The 18,395-nt window shown below is 41.9% G+C and overlaps 1 protein-coding gene across 4 annotated transcripts in view; it reads right to left on the bottom strand.

The window, feature by feature from the left end:
- Positions 1-18,395, bottom strand: part of fig4a (FIG4 phosphoinositide 5-phosphatase a) — a 140,318-nt gene that overhangs the window by 2,311 nt on the left and 119,612 nt on the right. For 2 of the 4 annotated variants that reach the window (XM_073933767.1, XM_073933768.1), the window contains exon 23: positions 12,930-13,007. The exons of the other annotated variants lie outside the window; for them this stretch is intronic. In XM_073933767.1, coding sequence (XP_073789868.1) covers positions 12,930-13,007 — 78 coding nt within the window. The remainder of the gene's footprint in view (positions 1-12,929; positions 13,008-18,395) is intronic. 4 annotated transcript variants of the gene reach the window in all.

Raw genomic sequence — 18,395 nt, 5'->3', positions numbered from 1 at the left:
ATTTAGGGGGCAAATACTTTTTCACACAGGGCTATGCAGCAATATAGTAATAAAAACCTTCATGATGTGTTTAATAGTGTTAACTTTGTCAAATAAGTTTTTTATTTGGTCGTTGAATAAACTTACAGTAATCACATATTCCAGGATTAGTTTTCTGATATGCATACATTTACAAAAACAAAACAAACAAACAAAAAAAACAAACACCCCAAGCCCAGCCTGTAAGTATACACTACAGTCATATTCAAAACAACTTTTAGTTACAATACATTGCTTTGGGGGGAAGAATTCCCCATGAATTAACAAAAGAAAGGGCCCCAAATTTTCTGAAATTGTCCAATATTGCCTTTTAAAATAAATCTGGTTCGTTCCAGGTGCAGAGTAGATGTCAATTCTTCAAGCCATAGTTTGGCAGTTGGAGGATTAACATTTTTCCAATACAATAATAGCAGCTTTTTGGCTGTAATCAAACAATATGCAAAGAATTTCTGTTGTGGACTGCTCAGTGAATATGTATAATCAGAATGTCCGAATATAATAAGCATTGGGTCAGGATCTATATGTTGATCAAGAACATCTGAAAGCACTTTAAAGACCTCATTCCAGAATCCCTGTATTTTATGACAGAATATACTTGTGTTATCTTTGACTTATATTTACATTTTTTTTTTGATAATCTAAAACATTAAAGACTGACAAACATGCAAAAAGATAAGAAATCAGTGAGGGGGCAAACACTTTTTCACACCACTCTCTCTCTCTCCAGTTCTATGAAAATGTGCTTGCCCTCTGATGGATTTCTAGTTTTTAAGTGTTTGTCACACTTTATTATTTCAGATTACCAAACAAAATTTGAATATTAGTCAAAGCAAGCACAAGTAAACAGATTTAAAAAAGAATAAATGAAGACTTTGGAGTGGCCTAGTCAAAGTCCTGACCTAAACCCAATTGAGTTGCTGTAGCATGACCCTAAAAAAGGTGGTTTATGCTGAAAAACCCTCCAATGTGGCCGAATTACAGCAATTCTGCAAAGATAAGTGGGCCAAAATTCCTTCACAGTGCTGTAACAGACTCAATACAAGTTACCAAAAATAAAAAGCTTGACTGCAGTTGCTGCTGCTAATTGCAGTGATAAGGTTTAGGGGGTAAACACTTTTTTCACACAGGGCTATGTATTTTGTTTTCCCATAGTGATAAAAACCTTCATGATGTGTTTACATTTGTTTCATGATCTGAAACACTAAAGTGTGACAAACATGCAAAAACATCAGAAATCAATGAGGGGGCAAACACTTTTTCACACCTCTCTCTCTCTAGTGGTGTGAAAAAGTATTTGCCCCTTACTGATTTCTTATTTTTAAGATGTTGGTCACTAATATTTCAGATTACCAAACAAATTTAAATATTAGCCAAATATAACACAAGTAAACACATCATGCAATTGAAAAAAAAAAGAATAAAAGAAGACTTTAGAGTGGCCTAGTCAAAGTCCTGACCTGAACCCAATTGAGTTGCTGTGGCATGACCTTAAAAAGGCGGTTCATGTGGCTGAATTACAACAATTCTGGCAAAATTAGTGAGCCGAAAAGAAATCAGAGGGATGACAAACACTTTTTCACATCTGTGTACATGCACATGCACATGCACATGCACACACACACATATATAGACAGTTTTCTGTTAGATACTGGGCAAAACTGACAATCCTTAATGATTTCTGAGGTCTCTACATAAGCGCTCAATCCCCTGTCAGGACTTCAGTTTTGTCTATAAAAAAGAATATGAATATATATATATATATATATATATATATATATATATATATATATATATATATATATATATATATATATATATATATATATATATATATATATATATATATACACATACATACGCACGCACGCACACACACACACACACACACACACACACACACACACACACACACACACACACACACACACACACACACACACACAACAGAGAAACTTATGGACTAATTCTCTCCTAAAGTGCAAAAGAAAATGTAAATGAAGCTCTTTATCCTAAGCAGTTTTCACATGAACCCTGACTCATTCTTCTTTCTTTTTCAAGACAAGAGTTCAGAGCTATTAAGATATGCCACTAAAGCACATGCAGAAGTGAGTCAGTCTATAGTGAGAGCTTTATTCTGCTCTGCTGTTAGAGTTAATCAGTGTCTAATCATCCGCTGGTGTTTTTATAGATGAACTGAGCTCGGACTGCGGGACGGATTCACTTGATCTGATAAACCAGCTGAACTATATAAAGATGCACTGAAATGAACAGAAACATTCAGGATGTGTTTGGCTGAAAACCGAAAATATAGATTTTTCTATGGTTATTTTATTTCTTTTTATGATTATTTTTATTATACTCCTGTTTCAAAACATTTTAGTTTTATTATTCCTCTTGAACACAAAAGAGGATATTTTGATAAAAGATGAAAACCAGCTGGAAAAAATGTCAATATTATTAGCCCCCTTAAGAAATATTAGTGTTGGATTGTCTCCAGAACAAACCACTGTTATACAATGACTTGCCTAATTACCCTAACTTTACCCTAATTACCCTAGTGAAGCCTTTAAATGTCACTTTAAGCTGAATACTAGTGTCTTGAAGAATATCTAGTGTAATATTATGTGCTGTCATCATGGCAAGGAGTAAATAAATCAGGAATTAGAATCAGTAATTAACAGATTCAGGAATTTCTCACAGTATTTCCTCTAATATTTGTTCTTCTGGATAAAGTCTTATTTGTTTTCTTTCAGCTAGAATAAAAGCAGTTTTTAATTGTTTTAAAGCCATTTTAGGGTCAATATTAATAGCCCCCTTAAGCAACATTTGTTTTGGATAGTCTCCAGAACAAACCACATTATTATACAATGACTCAGAGACGCCCCTAAACATTTTCATCGGGGGTGGCCAGAAGAGGGAGGGAGGTCTGGATGCAGACTTGGTGCAGTGCAGTCTGAGCTGCCCCCAATGCTTTTTAATGCACTCACCTAACCCCACCCCTAACCCTACCCATCACATTGATGTCACTCACTCCATCGAGTGCATTGTGTCGGACATTGCATAGCTTATTGATGCAATCTCAGCTTGCATCATAAAGGCTGCATCCAGATACTATTGAGAAGATGCAGCACCTAATCTTGGGGTGGCGCACACACAAAAAAAGTTATGAAATCAGTGTAATGTTATATTTTTATTTCTGGTAAATTAAATAATTTGGTTTTAATACATTTATTTAATTACTCTTAAAATATCACAATTAATTCCTAAAAAGTAAAAATAAAAAATAAAATCTATATTTAGAAAAAAACTTTTCATATATATATATATATATATATATATATATATATATATATATATATATATATATATATATATATATATATATATATATATATATATATATATATATATATATTCATTTATTTTTTCACATACTTTTATTGTACAGCATACAGCAGTCCAAAAGCATGTCCAAACTCAGTCCTGAATGGTTGATGTCCTGCAAGGTTTAGTTCCAACCCCAATCAGACACACCTGGGCTAGCTAAACAAGCTCTTACTAGGCTTTCTAGAAACATCCTTACAGGTGAGTAGAGGCAAATTGGAGCTAAAATCTGCAGGACACCGGCCCTCCAGGACGAGTTTGGACACCCCTGGCATACAGTATATGCCATGTCTGAAATTATTAAAGATTGATTAATTAATTAATTAATACAACCAAAAAATTAACAAAAGGCATCACCACACACACACACACACACACACACACACACACACACACACACACACACACACACACACACACACTTTTTGAATCACAATATTATTAATGCAGCTCCTATTAATGTATCTCAAGGTAAATATTTAATTGCCATGGCTGTCTATTGAAGGTGTGGGCGTGCTGTCAACGACAATCAGGAAGGGGGAGGGGCAGTGAATCAGCAACGAAGCAACAATCAATCCACAATAATTTAGGGGCTGCTGTTTATTTTTTTGTTGAAATATTGTGAATTTATGCAAGTAAATTTAAATTAATAATATCAACAGCAGAATCATATTTGGGTGGCCACATGGGTGGCCAGAGTTTACCTTGGGGACGCCCCTGCAATGGCTTGCCTAATTCGTAACTTAGCAATTTACTAAAGTTTAATAGCTGTCTAATATGACACCCAGATCTTTGATAGTAGATCAACAGAGTTAGTGTTAGCGCTACTATAAAAGATCTGGGTGTCATATTAGACAGCAATCTAACTTTTGTAAACCATATATCCCATGTCACAAAAACTGTCTTCTTTCATCTGAGAAATATCGCTAATTTACGAAATATGCTATCCATCTCAGATGCAGAAAAGCTAGTCCATGCTTTTATGACTTCTAGGCTGGATTACTGTAATGCTCTATTTGCTGGCTGCCCAGCATCCTCTATTAACAAACTTCAATTAGTACAAAATGCAGCAGCCAGAGTTCTAACCAGGTCTAGAAAATATGATCATATCACCCCAATTTTATCCTCCTTACTGGCTGCCTGTTAAGTTTCGTATTGAATTTAAAATATTGCATCTTACCAATAAAGCTCTAAATAATCTAGCTCCTGTTTATCTAACCAACCTTCTGTCTCGCTACAATTTAACTCGCTCTTTAAGATTTCAAAACTCAGGGCTTTTGATAGTACCTAGAATAGCAAAGTCTACTAAAGGAGGTCGAGCCTTCTCATTTATGGCTCCCAAACTCTGGAATAGCCTTCCTGATAACGTCCGAGGCTCAGACACACTCTGGCAGTTCAACAGTAGATTAAAGACCTATCTGTTTAGTAAAGCATACACTCAGTGCATCACTTAGCCATGTGGTACATGAATGTGCTCCACGCAGGTTTCTGCATCTCGTTTATATACACTATGAACAGCAGCTACGCTAATTATTCTCTTTATTCTCTATTTCCACCTGGGGATACTCATGCTAAGGCCCTCAGAGACTATGCAGGACCACTGATGCGATCCAAGACCTGTGTAGAGATGATCCCAAGGTTTCCATAATCCTGGACCAGGCCGTATCCTGAGCAGCTGCTGTGGTGGTCATGCAGGAGTGGAGAGCATGAGACTGATTCCTGTGACCCTCCAGGGACAGACGAGTCTTCGCTGAGGTCCAGCATTCTCCAGCGCCTAGACTGCAGCTCTGCATGAGACGTTTGGCCAGTGGAGTAATGGTCATGCTCATCGTAGTCTGGTTTCTCTCAAGGTTTTTTAATTCTTCACTTTTGCCAATTGGTGTTTTTTTCCTCACCGCTGTCCCACTGGCTTGCATGTTTCAGGATCTGTAGAGCTGCGCATCGATGGATTTGCTCTTCAGTGTTTGGATTCTCAGTAGTGATTATTAAACCACACTGAACTGAGCTAAACTGAACTGAACTTAAACCATGAAAACAGGACTACACTGATTCAGTTTATTATGGTCTTCTATGTGAAGCTGCTTTGACACAATCTACATTGTAAAATCGCTATAGAAATAAAGGCGAATTGAATTAATTACCCTAACTTACTGCTACTTGAAAACTACAGACCGGTATCCCTGCTTCCATTCATGGCCAAGATTCTGGAGAAAGTCTTGTTCAATCAAGTCCTGGACTTTCTTACTCAAAACAATCTCATGGACAACAAGCAATCCGGCTTTAAGAAAGGCCACTCAACTGAGACTGCCCTGCTCTCGGTCGTGGAGGATCTCAGACTGGCTAAAGCAGACTCTAAATCATCAGTCCTCATCTTGCTGGATTTGTCAGCTGCTTTTGACACTGTCAACCACCAGATCCTGCTATCTACGCTTGAGTCACTGAGCGCTGCAGGCACTGTTATTTAATGGTTCAGATCTTACCTCTCTGACAGGTCATTCAGGGTGTCTTGGAGGGGAGAGGTGTCCAACCTACAGCATCTAAAAACTGGGCTACCTCAAGGCTCTGTTCTTGGGCCACTTCTCTTCTCCATCTACACATCTTTCAGATCAGGCATACAGAGACATGGATTCTCCTACCACTGCTATGCTGATGATACCCAGCTATACCTCTCTTTTCACCCTGATGATCCCTCGGTTCCAGCTCGTATCTCAGCCTGCCTGTTGGATATTTCACACTGGATGAAAGATCATCATCTTCAGCTTAACCTCACGAAAACGGAAATGCTTGAAGTTTCTGCCAACTCGACTCTACACCATAACTTTTCAATCCAGATGGATGGGGCAACCATTACTGCATCCAAAATGGTGAAAAGCCTTGGAGTAACGATTGATGACCAACTAAACTTCTCTGACCACATTTCTAGAACTGCTCGATTGTGCAGATTCGCACTCTATAACATCAGAAAGATCCGACCCTTCCTATCTGAACATGCAGCTCAACTCCTTGTTCAAGCTCTTGTTCTCTCCAAACTGGATTACTGCAACTCTCTACTAGCCGGGCTTCCAGCTAACTCTATCAGACCTCTTCATCTGCTTCAGAACGCAGCAGCACGAGTGGTCTTTAATGAACCTAAAAGAGCACATGTCTCTTCGCTGCTCATCCGTTTGCACTGGCTGCCAGTTGCTGCTCGCATCAAATTCAAAGCTCTGATGTTTGCTTACAAAGCGACTTCTGGCTTTGCTGCTTCTTATCTGCACTCACTTCTGCAGATGTATGTGCCCTCCAGAAACTTGTGTTCTGTGAATGAACGTCGCCTCGTGGTTCCATCCCAAAGAGGGAAGAAATCACTTTCCCGAACTCTCGCATTCAATCTGTCCAGTTGGTGGAATGAACTCCCTAACTGCATCAGAACGGCAGAGTCACTAGCTGTCTTCAAGAAACCACTAAAAACTCAACTATTTAGTCTCCACTTCACTTCCTAATCTGCAATTGCCTCTCTGAACATCACACTAACTGTACTACAAAAAAAATAAAAAAAGTACTAATACTTTCCTTTTTAGACTTTACAGACCTGAAACTTGCCTACAGCACTTATTCATTGTTGCTCTTATAGTTGTAAATTGCTTCCTTGTCCTCATTTGTAAGTCGCTTTGGATTAAAGCGTCTGCTAAATGACTAAATGTAAATGTAACTTTACCCTAATTAACCTAGTTAAGCCTTTAAAAGCTGTATAGAAGTGTCTTGAAGAATATCTAGTCTAATATTATTTACTGTCATCATGACAAAGAGAAAATAAATCAGTTATTAGAGATGAGTTATTAAAACTATTATGATTAGAAATGTGTTGATATAACCCCCCTCTCCCTCTCTGTTAAACAGTGTGAACTGCTGGATAAAAGCTCAGGCAGGAGGATGAATGTGCGGCTGCAGTCGTCCTTCAGTCTGCTGCTGCTCTGATTCACTTCCTGCAGTGTATTATCAGAGAGCGAGACCTCCGGAAGTGACACTTCCTACTTCCTGTGGAAGTCAGAGCTGCGTGTCCACTTCAGACAGATGGAGAGAGGAGCTGTGACATCATCAGTGTCAAACACACACACACACACACACACACACACACACACACACACACACACACACTTACATGCGTGTACACACGTGCGTGCATATAGAAACATAAAAATACACACAAACACACTCTCTCACACAAACAAGCGCACGCACACACACATGCGCGTACACACACATGCACATACAGAGAGACACAGACTTACACACACAGAGAAACAAACGCGTACGTGCGCTCACACACACACACACCCGTGCATGCATACAGAGACATAAAGATACGCACACACTCTCACATAAACATACAAACAAACAAACACACTAACACAGGGAGACACACAGACAGACTTACACACACACACACACACACACACACACACACACACACACACACACACACACACACACACAGAGAAACACATACGAACACACATATTTGTGCGCATACATAAACAAAGATGCACACATACACTCTTACACAAACAAGCACACACACGTGCACACACACACACACGCATATGCACACGTGCGCAAACAAAAACAAAGATACACACACACACACAAACACACACACACTTTTTCATACAAACAAGCACACACATGCACAAACAGGGAGACACACAGACAGACTTACACACACAGAGACATACAAACGTGCACACACACACACAAAAAACACACACACACGCAGACACACACGTGCGTTTACACACAAACACGCGCACACACACGCGCACGCGCACACACACACACACAGGCACGCACGCACGCACACGCGTGCACACACACACACACACACGCACACAGAGCTCCAGACTGACTTCATTTCACTCACACATCATATTGTAAATAAATAAAACCTCCATGACGCCTCACTTGTGTTGAAGTGTGTGAAAATTACAAGTACACACACACACACACACTGATGCACAAACGTCAGTGGAAATCCCTCACATTCAGAAGTGAATGGCATCATTAATAATGCAGCTGCACAATAACACACAGCATGTAAACAGAGTGAGCAGCAGATGTGGACACTTCATCATGTCTGACTCACTCACAGCAGCTGCTGCTCTCCTCTTAGACGCTCTCTGACCTTAACAACACACAAACTCAACTACATGTGTAATCTGAAAACAAAGACTGGAGTTGAATTAATATTATGAATTAATAGTATTGCGGTGCGGTGGCGCAGTGGTTAGCACTGTAACCTCACAGCAAGAAGGTCACTGCTTCGAGTCACGACTGGGTCAGTTGGTATTTCTATGTAAGGTTTACATGTTCTCCCCGTGTTGGCATGGGTTCACTCCAGGTGCTCCAGTTTCCCCCACAGTCCAAACACATGCGCTATAGGGGAATTGATTAAATTGGCCGTAGTGTGTGTGTGTGGGTATGGGTGTTTCCCAGTACTGGGTTGCAGTTGGAAGGGCATCCGCTGCCTAAAACATTTGCTGGAATAGTTGGCGGTTCATTCTGCTGTGGCGACCCCTGATTAATAAAGGGACTAAGTTGAAATGAAAATGAATGAATTAATAAATGACTAATATTAATATCATTATTATTGTATTTGAAAAGTGTTTATAATAATAATAATAAAGATAAAAAGATAAATAATTTTCTAAATAAAATCAATCAAATAGCGTTAAATGCCTTGGGTCTTGTTCAAAGCGAGCATCAGAATGGGGAAGAAAGGGGATTTAAGTGTCTTTGAACGTGGCATGGTTGTTACTGCCAGACGGGCTGCTCTGAGTATTTCAGAAACTGCTGATCTACTGGGATTTTCACGCAAAACCATCTCTTGGCTTTACAGAGAATGCTCCGACAAAGAGGAAATATCCAGTGAGCGGCAGTTCTGTGGGCGCAAATGCCTTGTTGATGCTAGAGGAGAATGGCCAGACTGGTTCCAGCTGATAGAAAGGCAACAGTAACTCAAATAAGCACTCGTTACAACTGAGCTCTGCAGAAGAGCATCTCTGAACACACAACACGGCCAACCTTGAGGCGGATGGGCTACAGCAGCAGAAGAGCACACCGGGTGCCGCTCCTGTCAGCTAAGAACAGGAAACTGAGGCTACAATTCACACAGACTCACCAAAACTGGACAATAGAAGATTGGAGAAACGTTGCTGCTCTGATGAGTCTCCATTTCTGCTGACACATTCGGATGCTCGGGTCAGAATTTGGCCTCAACAACATGAAAGCATGGATCCATCCTGCCTTGTATCAGCGGTTCAGGCTGGTTGGTGGTGGTGTAATGGTGTGGGGGAGATTTTCTTGGCACACTTTGGGTTCATTAGTACCAATCGAGCATGGTGTCAACGCCACAGCCTACCTGAGTATTGCTGCTGACCATGTCCATCCCTTTATGAGCACAGTGTCTCCATCTTCTGATGGCTACTTCCAGCAGGATAACGCAGCATGTCACAAAGCTCAATCATCTTAGACTGGTTTCTTGAACATGACGATGAGTTCACTGTACTCAAATGGCCTCCACAGTCACCAGAGCTCAATCCAATAGAGCAGCTTTGGGATGTGGTGGAACGGGAGATTGGCATCATGGATGTGCAGCCGACAAATCTGCAGCAACTGTGTGATGCTGTCATGACAATATGGAGCAAAATCTCTGAGGAATATTTCCAGCAGCTTGTTGAATCTCTGACACGAAGGATTAAAGCAGTTCTGAAAACAAAAGGGGTCCAACACGGTACTAGCAAGGTGTACCTAATAAAGTGGCCCTTGGATGTATATATAGTCTTTTTAATGACAGTGGATTAGTTGCTCTCTCTCTCTCTCCCTCTCACACACACACAGGTCACATGCTTAGCACAGGCGTGACCTTTATAAACGTGTGTAAGCAAACACTCTTCAGTCCAGACGCGTTACAAAAATACCAAATAAAGATCAGATCTACAGCAAACTCCGCCCATAACCAATGAGGTGCCAGTGTGAACGCAACACACATCAAGTGAAGAAAACACACACATGTTTTTGACAGCGCCAGCGGTGGTGTGTGAAAAATGATGTTACGCAACATCAGGAAATATTCACACACCTGCTGCACGTGTGGTTGTGGCTTAAGCTCACACACACTAACACACACACTAACTAAACATGCATTAACACACACTAACACACAGACATACAAACACAAGCTCTCTCACACACACATTCAATAACACACACACACACACACACACACACACACACACACACACACACACACACACTAAACATGCATTAACACACACTAACACACAGACATACAAACACAAGCTCTCTCACACACACATTCAATAACACACACACACACACACACACACACACACACACTAAACATGCATTAACACACACTAACACAGAGACACACACACACATACAAACACAAGCTTATACACACACACTCAATAACACACTCAATAACACACACACACACACACACACACACTAAACATGCATTAATACACACTAAACGCATATTAACACACACTAAAACACAGACACACACACATACAAACACAAACTCACACACACTCAATAATACAAACACTAACACAGATACACGCATGCATTAGCACACAATAAACACATACACTAACACACAAGCTCCCACACACACTGCATGCATTATCATGACATGATCTCTCTCTCCCTCTATCACACCCACACACCTTACTCACAAACTAAACATATTAACACACACACAAGCGCGTTAACACACATACGCATATTAACACACGCATTACACACACAGACACACATGCATTAACACACACAATAAACGCACACACACAGACACACACACACTAACAAACACACATTCATTAACACACTAATGCACACACACACTAAATACACATTAATACACACTAAACATGGATTAACACACACACACAAGCGCGTTAACACACATACGCATATTAACACGCATTACACACACAGACACACATGCATTAACACACACAACACACACACATACACACACACACACACTAACAAACACGCATGCATTAACACACTAACACACACACACACACACACACACTAAATACACACTAAACATGGATTAACACACACACAAGCGCGTTAACACACATACGCATATTAACACACGCATTACACACACAGACACACATGCATTAACACACACACATACACACGCACACACACTAACAAACACGCATGCATTAACACACTAACACACACACACACACTAAATACACACTAAACATGGATTAACACACACACAAGCGCGTTAACACACATACGCATATTAACACGCATTACACACACAGACACACATGCATTAACACACACAATAAACGCACACACACAGACACACACACACACTAACAAACACACATGCATTAACACACTAATGCACACACACACTAAATACACATTAATACACACTAAACATGGATTAACACACACACACAAGCGCGTTAACACACATACGCATATTAACACGCATTACACACACAGACACACATGCATTAACACACACAACACACACACATACACACACACACTAACAAACACACATGCATTAACACACTAATGCACACACACACTAAATACACATTAATACACACTAAACATGGATTAACACACACACACAAGCGCGTTAACACACATACGCATATTAACACGCATTACACACACAGACACACATGCATTAACACACACAACACACACACATACACACACACACACACTAACAAACACGCATGCATTAACACACTAACACACACACACACACACACACTAAATACACACTAAACATGGATTAACACACACACAAGCGCGTTAACACACATACGCATATTAACACACGCATTACACACACAGACACACATGCATTAACACACACACATACACACACACACACACTAACAAACACGCATGCATTAACACACTAACACACACACACACACTAAATACACACTAAACATGGATTAACACACACACAAGCGCGTTAACACACATACGCATATTAACACACGCATTACACACACAGACACACATGCATTAACACACACACATACACACACACACACACTAACAAACACGCATGCATTAACACACTAACACACACACACACACTAAATACACACTAAACATGGATTAACACACACACAAGCGCGTTAACACACATACTAACACATATAACTAATTAACTATTAATAACATATTAATATTAACTAATACATACTAACACATAACATATTAACACACGCATTACACACACAGACACACATGCATTAACACACACACACACAAACAAACAAACACACATGCATTAACAACACACACACACTAAATACACATTAACACACACACTAAACATGGATTAACACACACATGTGCGTTAACACACAACAAACACATACACAGAGCCTGATTTAATGTGAAATGACGTGTGTGTGTGTGTGTACACTCACAGACTGATGACGGCGTCTGATTTCTTCATGTCGTCGTGTCGCTCCACTTTGTGCTGGTTTTGACCCAAATGAGCAAACCTATCAACACACACACGCACACGCACGCACACGCACACGCACACACACACAAACATTATGCATCTGTCTGTGCATGTGTGTGTGCATGTCTAAATAAGTGTGTGCGCATGAGTGTGTGTGAGTGCATTTCTGTGCATGTGTGTGTCTGAGCATGTGTGTGTGTTTGTACACTTGTTGTGTGTGTGCGTGCATGTCTATGTGTGTGTGTTTGTCTGAGTGAGTGAATGTCCACGTGTGTGCAAGTGTGCGAGTTTACTGCGCATGTGTGTGTTTGTCTGTGTGAGTGCATGTCTGTGCATGTATGCTTTTGTCTGAGTGAGTGTGTGTTTGCGCATGTGTGTGCGAATGCATCTTTGAGAGTGTGTCTGTGCATGCATGTGTATGTCTGTAAATGTGTGTGCGCTTGTATGTCACAACGGTGAGTGTGTGTCCGCGCATGTGTTTGTGTGGATGTCTGAGTGTGTGTGTGTGTGTATGTGTGTGCGTGTGTATGTATGCGTGCATGCATGTGTGAGAGTGTGTCTATGCATGCATGTGTGTGCTTGGCTGTACGCATCTGTGAGTGTGTGTCTGCGCGCGTGTGTGTGTGTGTGTGCATATCTGTGCATGTGCTGGTCTGAGTGAGGGAATGTCTGTGTGTGTGCATGATTGTGTGAGAGTGCATGTGTGTCTGTACATGTGTGTGAGTGCATGTCTGTGCAGGTGTGTTTTTATCTGAGTGTGTGTGTGTGTGTGCATTTGTGTGTGTGTGTGTACATGTCTGTGCGCTTGTGTGTGTTTATATGTGTGTGTGTGTGTGCATGAGTGTGTGTGTGTGCATGAGTGTGTGTGAGTGCATGTGTGTCTGTACATGTGTGTGGCTTGTGTGTGAGTGCATGTCGGTGCATGTGTGTGTATGTCTGTGCAGGTGTTTGTGTATGTGCATGTGTGTGAGTGCCTAAGTGAGTGTCTGTGCGCTTGTGTGTGTAAGTGCATGTCTGTGCATGTGTGTGTTTGTGCGCGCGCAGGCATGTGTAAGAGTGTGTCTGTGCATGCATGTGTGTGTCTGTACGTGTGTGTGCTTGTCTGTAAGTAACTGTAAGTGTGTGCGCGTGCCTGTGCACGTGGTTTTGTGTTTGTATTGAGTGAGTGCGTCTCTGTGCGTGTGTGTGTGTGTGTGTGTGTAAGTGCGTGTCTGCATGTGTGTGATTCTGTACATGTCTGTGCGCCTGTTGTGTGTAAGTGCATGTCTGTGCATGTGTGTGTGTGTGTGCTCATGCATGTGTGAGAGTGTGTCTGTACATGTGTGTGTGTGCTTGTCTGTACGCATCTGTACGTGTGTACATGTGTCTGTGAATGGGTTTGTAAGAGAGAGTGCATCTCTCTGTGTGTGCGTTTGTGTAAGTGCGTATCTGTGTGTGTGTGTGTGTGTGTGCATATGTCTGTGTGCTTGTTGTGTGTGAGAGTGCATGTCTGTGTGTGAGTGTGTGTGTGCGTGCATATGTCTGTGTGGTTGTTGTGTGTGTGAGGGCATGTCTGTGCATGTGTGTGTTTGTCTGAGTGTGTGTCTGTGTGTGAGTGTGTGTGTGCGTGCATATGTCTGTGTGGTTGTTGTGTGTGTGAGTGCATGTCTGTGCATATGTGTGTTTGTCTTTGTGTGTTTGTCTGAGTGTGTGTGTGTGTGTGTGTGCATATGTCTGTGCACTTGTGCGTGTGAGTTAATGTCTGTGGATGTGTGTGTTTGTATGAGTGAGGGTCTGTCTGTGAGTGTGTATGTCTGTGAATATGTGCATATGTCTGCGCTTGTGTGTGTGTGAGTGTGTGTCTGTGCATGTGTGTGTTTGTCTGAGTGTGTGTGTGTGTGTGCGCATATGTCTGTGCACTTGTGTGTGTGATTGCATGTCTGTGGATGTGTGTGTTTGTCTGAGTGTGTGTGTGTGTGAGTGTGTGTCTGTGCATGTGTGTGTTTGTCTGAGTGTGTGTGTGTGTGCGCGCATATGTCTGTGCACTTGTGTGTGTGATTGCATGTCTGTGGATGTGTGTGTTTGTCTGAGTGTGTGTGTGTGTGAGTGTCTGTCTGTGCATGTGTGTGTTTGTCTGAGTGTGTGTGTGTGTGCGCGCATATGTCTGTGCACTTGTGTGTGTGATTGCATGTCTGTGGATGTGTGTGTTTGTCTGAGTGTGTGTGTGTGTGAGTGTCTGTCTGTGCATGTGTGTGTTTGTCTGAGTGTGTGTGTGTGTGCGCGCATATGTCTGTGCACTTGTGTGTGTGATTGCATGTCTGTGGATGTGTGTGTTTGTCTGAGTGTGTGTGTGTGTGAGTGTGTGTCTGTGCATGTGTGTGTTTGTCTGAGTGTGTGTGTGTGTGCGCGCATATGTCTGTGCACTTGTGTGTGTGATTGCATGTCTGTGGATGTGTGTGTTTGTCTGAGTGTGTGTGTGTGTGTGCGCGCGCATATGTCTGTGCACTTGTGTGTGTGAGTGTGTGTCTGTGCGTGTGTGTGAGTGTGTGTCTGGTCATGTGTGTGTTTGTCTGAGTGTGTATGTGTGTGTGCGCGCATATGTCTGTGCACTTGTGTGTGTGATTGCATGTCTGTGGATGTGTGTGTTTGTCTGAGTGTGTATGTGTGTGCGCGCATATGTCTGTGCACTTGTGTGTGTGATTGCATGTCTGTGGATGTGTGTGTTTGTCTGAGTGTGTGTGTGTGTGTGTGCGCGCATATGTCTGTGCACTTGTGTGTGTGAGTGTGTGTCTGGTCATGTGTGTGTTTGTCTGAGTGTGTGTGTGTGTGTGTGTATGTGTGCGCGCGCATATGTCTGTGCGCTTGTGTGTGTGTGAGTGCATGTCTGGGCATGTGTGTGTTTGTCTGAGTGTGTGTGTGTGTGTGTGTGTGTGTGTGTGTGTGTGTGTGTGTGTGCGCGCATATGTCTGTGCACTTGTGTGTGTGAGTGCATGTCTGTGCATGTGTGTGTTTGTCTGAGTGATTGTCTGTCTGTGAGTGTCACATGTTGCTGAAGTGTGATGATGATGATGATGATGATGATGATGACTGTTCTTCTCTTATTTCTTCACCTCTTCAACCTCCTTCACAGAGCTGCATCTCACGGTCATGTTTTCAGCTCAGGAATGTGTCTCTTTGTGTGTGTGTGTGTGTGTGTGCGTCTGCTCTGTGTATTTCTATCATGATAGTGTATTGAGTGTCTAGAAACGTCCTCACGTGTTCCTCATCCACACCTCATGTCTGCCTGAATGAGCAATACTGTACTTAAAGCTGTAGTTAAAGTTAAAGCTGCATCCCCTCACTGTTAGGGGCTTAAATGATCAGCAGAAATGAGTATGTACACCCTTACAGATCTCTTTCTTACATTCAGTATACAGAGCATCCTGAAAGTATTGATGTCGCTTCACTTTTTTCCACATTTATGTTAATTACACATCTTATTACAAAATGGATCAAATTGATTTTTTCCTCAACATTCTACACACAATCCCCCATAATGACAATGTGAACAAAGAGTTTTTGAAATTGTTGCAGATTTATTAACAATAAAAAGCTGATAAATCACATGCTCAATGCTCAATGCTCTGTTGATGAACGTTTGTCAGTGATTACAGCCTCAAGTCTTTCTGAATATGATGCACAAGCTCTGCTCATCTGTCTTTGGGAATATTCGGCCGTTCCTCTTTGCAGTACCTCTCAAGCTCTATCAGGTTGGATGGGAAGCGACGGCGTGCAGCCATTTTCAGATCTCTCCAGAGAAGCTCAATAGGATTTAGGTCTGGGCTCTGGCTGGGCCACTCAAGGGCATTCCCCGAGTTGTTGTGAAGACACTCCATTGATATTTTGGCGTTGTGCTTTGGGTCATTGTCCTGCTGGAGGATGAAGCGTCGCCCCAGTCTGAGGTCAAGAGCACTCTTGTGCAGGTCTTCATTCAGGATGTCTCTGTACATCGCTGCATTCATCTTTCCCTCTATCCTGACTAGTCTTCCAGTTCCTGCTGCTGAAACATCCCCACAGCATGATGCCAACACCACCATGCTTCACTGTAGAGATGCTGTTAGCCTGCTGATGAGCGCTGCCTGCTGTTCTCCAAACGTAACGCCTGGCGTTCACTCCAAACAGTTCAGTTTGAGTCTCATCAGAGCAGAGAGTTTAGTTTCTGATGCTCTGAGAGTCCTTCAGATGCAAACTCCAGGCGGGGAGTGTCTTCCGTCTGGACACTCTACCATACAGATGCCTGATTGGTGGATTGCTGCACAGATGGTTGTCCTTCTGTAAGGTTCTCCTCTCTCCACAGAAGAACACTGGAGCTCAGACAGAGTGACCATCGGGTTATTGATCACCTCCCTAAGGCTCTTCTCCCCCGATCGCTCAGCTTAGATGTCCGGCCAGCTCTAGGAAGAGTTCTGGTGGTTAAACATCTTCCACTTACGGATGATGGAGGCCGCTGTGCTCATTGGAGCTTTCATAGCAGCAGAAATGTTTCTGTAAGCTTCCCCAGCCTTGTGCCCCAAGACAATCCTGTCTCGGAGATCTACAGACAGTTCATTTGTATTCATGCTTAGTTTTGTGCTTTGACATGCACTGTCAACCCTGGGCCCTTATATAGACAGGTGTACGCCTTTAAATCATGTTCAATCAGCTGAATTGAGCACAGGTGAACTCCAATGAAGCTGCTGAAACATCTCCAGAATGATCAGTGGAGACAGAATGAGCCTGAGCTCAGTTTAGAGCTTCACACCAAAGGCTGTGAATACTGATGTACATGTGATTCGCTTCACTGAACATCACTTACTGGTTTAATAATGATCAGGATAGCTGTAGTTACGCTGTTTTAATCTTCTAAGGGCGTATTATCAAAGTCCCTTTTAAGGTGTATTCTATAGTCTTTGTTATTATGCGGTCCTGTTGCCATCTCTGCCTTTGATCTACTCCATAGATATATACACTAGATGTCGCCTGGCCTATTGTTGTCTATTGGACCGAATGCGTCAATAGCGCCGCCATCTTGCTACAGGGTAGCGCTCCTTTGAAATGAATGCGGGACCAAGGTACAGTGGGGGACTGTGGCCATCCAAAGCCAGAGTTATACACATATACACATATATCTATGATCGGGAGATTCCTGGATGTTAGTGTGTAATTTTTTTTCTAATTACGAAAATTATAATTACACATCACTTTTCTACATTGATGGATCAGTGACCGCACGGGCATTCCTGACAAAAAGCTTGTGTTTGTGTGTACAGAAATGTACTATTCACCCTTCCTGTTAAATCTGATCTAACCGTGTCCTGAAACACAGCTCCTCTCCTGCTTTCACTTCTCATACTGACGGAGGGAGCGATTCGTTTGTGAATGAATCCCCCGAACGACTCTTTCACTAACGTTAGCCGACAATAATACA

The sequence above is a fragment of the Danio rerio genome, chromosome 20, assembly GCF_049306965.1.
Source record: "Danio rerio strain Tuebingen ecotype United States chromosome 20, GRCz12tu, whole genome shotgun sequence".
In the NCBI taxonomy this organism is placed as follows: Eukaryota; Metazoa; Chordata; class Actinopteri; order Cypriniformes; family Danionidae; genus Danio; species Danio rerio.
Note: the sequence above shows the minus strand (reverse complement) of the source record. Positions and strands in the feature narration are given on the sequence as shown.